This window comes from Austrofundulus limnaeus, unplaced genomic scaffold, assembly GCF_001266775.1.
Source record: "Austrofundulus limnaeus strain Quisiro unplaced genomic scaffold, Austrofundulus_limnaeus-1.0 Scaffold671, whole genome shotgun sequence".
NCBI classification, from domain to species: domain Eukaryota; kingdom Metazoa; phylum Chordata; class Actinopteri; order Cyprinodontiformes; family Rivulidae; genus Austrofundulus; species Austrofundulus limnaeus.
The window spans coordinates 163,139-165,567 of record NW_013953073.1 but is presented as its reverse complement, the minus strand read 5'-3'; the positions used below and the strand labels follow the sequence as shown (position 1 = coordinate 165,567).

General features: G+C 50.1%; 2 protein-coding genes across 2 annotated transcripts in view; one reads left to right on the top strand and one right to left on the bottom strand.

Moving 5' to 3' along the window:
* Window positions 1-1,217, top strand: part of LOC106531739 (uncharacterized) — a 3,452-nt gene extending 2,235 nt beyond the window's left edge. The window contains exon 3 of the mRNA XM_014027657.1: window positions 185-1,217. Within this exon, the coding sequence (XP_013883111.1) occupies window positions 185-791 (607 nt within the window). The 3' untranslated portion in view covers window positions 792-1,217. The remainder of the gene's footprint in view (window positions 1-184) is intronic.
* pcif1 (phosphorylated CTD interacting factor 1) overlaps window positions 1-2,016 on the bottom strand; it is a gene marked incomplete in the record, with an annotated part of 30,854 nt that extends 28,838 nt beyond the window's left edge. The window contains 1 exon segment of the mRNA XM_014027659.1: window positions 1,226-2,016.
* Window positions 2,017-2,429: the final 413 nt, after the last annotated feature.

Genomic DNA, 2,429 nt, shown 5'->3' with positions numbered 1-2,429 from the left:
GTCTGTAGGTGAGGACAGGTGTGTGTGTGTCTGTAGGTGAGGACAGGTGTGTGTGTGTCTGTAGGTGAGGACAGGTGTGTGTGTGTCTGTAGGTGAGGACAGGTGTGTGTGTGTCTGAAGGTGAGGACAGGTGTGTGTGTGTGTCTGTAGGTGAGGACAGGTGTGTGTCTGTAGGTGAGGACAGGTGTGTGTCTGTAGGTGAGGACAGGTGTGTGTGTGCCTGGACCAGCAGCAGGACGCTGGACCAGCAGCCGGACCCTGGACCAGCAATTGGACCCTGGACCAGCAGCCGGACCCTGGACCAGCAGCCGGACCCTGGACCAGTAGTTGGACCCTGGACCAACAGCAGGACCCTGGACCAGCAGCAGGACCCTGGAACAGTAGCAGGACCCTGGAACAGTAGCAGGACCCTGGACCAGCAGTTGGACCCTGGACCAGCAGCCGGACCCTGGACTAGCAGCAGGACCCTTGACCAGCAGCAGGACCCTGGACCAGTAGCAGGACCCTGGACCAGCAGCTGGACCCTGGACCAGCAGCAGGACCCTGGACCAGCAGCAGGACCCTGGACCAGCAGCAGGACCCTGGACCAGCAGAAGGACCCTGGACCAGCAGCCGGACCCTGGACCAGCAGCCGGACCCTGGACCAGCAGCAGGACCCTGGACCAGCAGCCGGACCCTGGACCAGCAGCCGGACCCTGGACCAGCAGCAGGACCCTGGACCAGCAGCCGGACCCTGGACCAGACGCGGTAAAACCCGCTCCATGGTTGTTTTCCTTCAGACGCAGAAATGAGCGCCATGGTTACACGCATGCGCACTGAGTGTTTCTACCAACAGGGAGGGGGAGGAGGAGGACAACAAAAGGCTGCTGCTGCTCCTCGAAGCCCGCGCACAGCTCACCGACAGCTCGGTGGTCGGTGCGGCTCCGGGAGCAGCTCAGTCCCGGTTAAGGGTCTGAAACACGGGCTGGACGCGGCCTCCGCCGACAGGCGGGCTGTGAGCGGCCATTTAGGGCAGCCCGCTCGGCCTGTGTTCAAACACGCAGCTGCTGTTCACAAGATGGCGGACACGCCCCTGTTACTGCTCTGCGCGCCCTCGTCAACATTTCGGCTTTGAACTACAAACTCTGGTTTGGCCACCAGTGAAAACTTGCTTCTTCCGTCAGCTGAGGCCTTCCGCCGCCTGCCGGTGCGGTGTGAGGAGGCCTGCGGGCTCTCCCTCTCTTACCTTGACCGGTGAACAGCAGACGGTTACGGGTTCTCTGCTGTCGTCTCGGGTCCTCCGCTCCGCTCCCTCCCCGCCTGCTCCGACATCTTTACAGGGATCCGGCCACAGCTATCGCGCATGCGCGGCGGGCCAATCCACTTCCGGTGCCGACGTGTACACTTCCCGGCGCCATATTGGGGAGGTCAAACCTGTTTGAACTGAAACTGTGTGTGTTGTGTTTACATGGTTTAAACAGGCTGGTGGTGGTTTATGTGGACTGAAGAGGAATAAAACAAACATCTTTAATCTCTAAATAATTTTATTAATTTAATCTATATTTAACTGCAGTATGAACTATAATGATTAGTCAACATTTGCATTTTGAATGTTCTATAAAACAGGCTTCTCAACAGTGAGAACACATAATTTAATAAGATTACTTGTATAAACTAAAGTGACATACAATAAAAATATTACATCACATTCTGACATCTTTGTGCTGTTGTTGACAACTCATCTTTTCAAATTTCACTATATAAAACGAAAACAAAAAAAGTACAAAAAGAAGTACTGATGACAAATTTATTTATACTCATGGTTCCTGTTGTGACACCACTGTGGATCATGAAACACCAAGTCTTCAGTTAATCTTCAGAAATTAAATGTTAAAATGATTGCTACAAGTTTGTTTTTACGTTGTAATAGTTAATTTAAATACAGTTTGAATGAAAAGTTTTGTCCACTGTGCTGTCACTAGATAGTCTACATCAGTAACTGTTGGTGACATCAGCAGATTTACAATAGTTTATCCAAAACATGATCTCTTTTCCAAAGAAGACGGTCTTAGAAGGACCACAGATGTGAGAGAGGTCTTAAAACATTGTTTTATTAAAATAAAAGAATTGACATCATTTAATTTGATACACCTGAGCTCTGGTTTCTCAGGTTGATGATGTCAACATGAAAGTAATTATCTTGAGACAAACAATATATGATTGTTTTATTTCTGATGTTCACAGTTTGAAACTTAAAAAGTTAACTTCAGTTTATTAGTTTACAATATGTGGCTTCATTCAATTCTGTAAATAATATTAATCATATTTAAATAACAAGAAAGAGCAGTTTCACTCCACTTTATCTGGTGGGCAGAGGGTCCAGTGCTGGTGTAGAGCAGCCCCCTTGTCAGTGAGCCCCCCCCCTCTGTCAATGAGCCCCCCCCCTCACT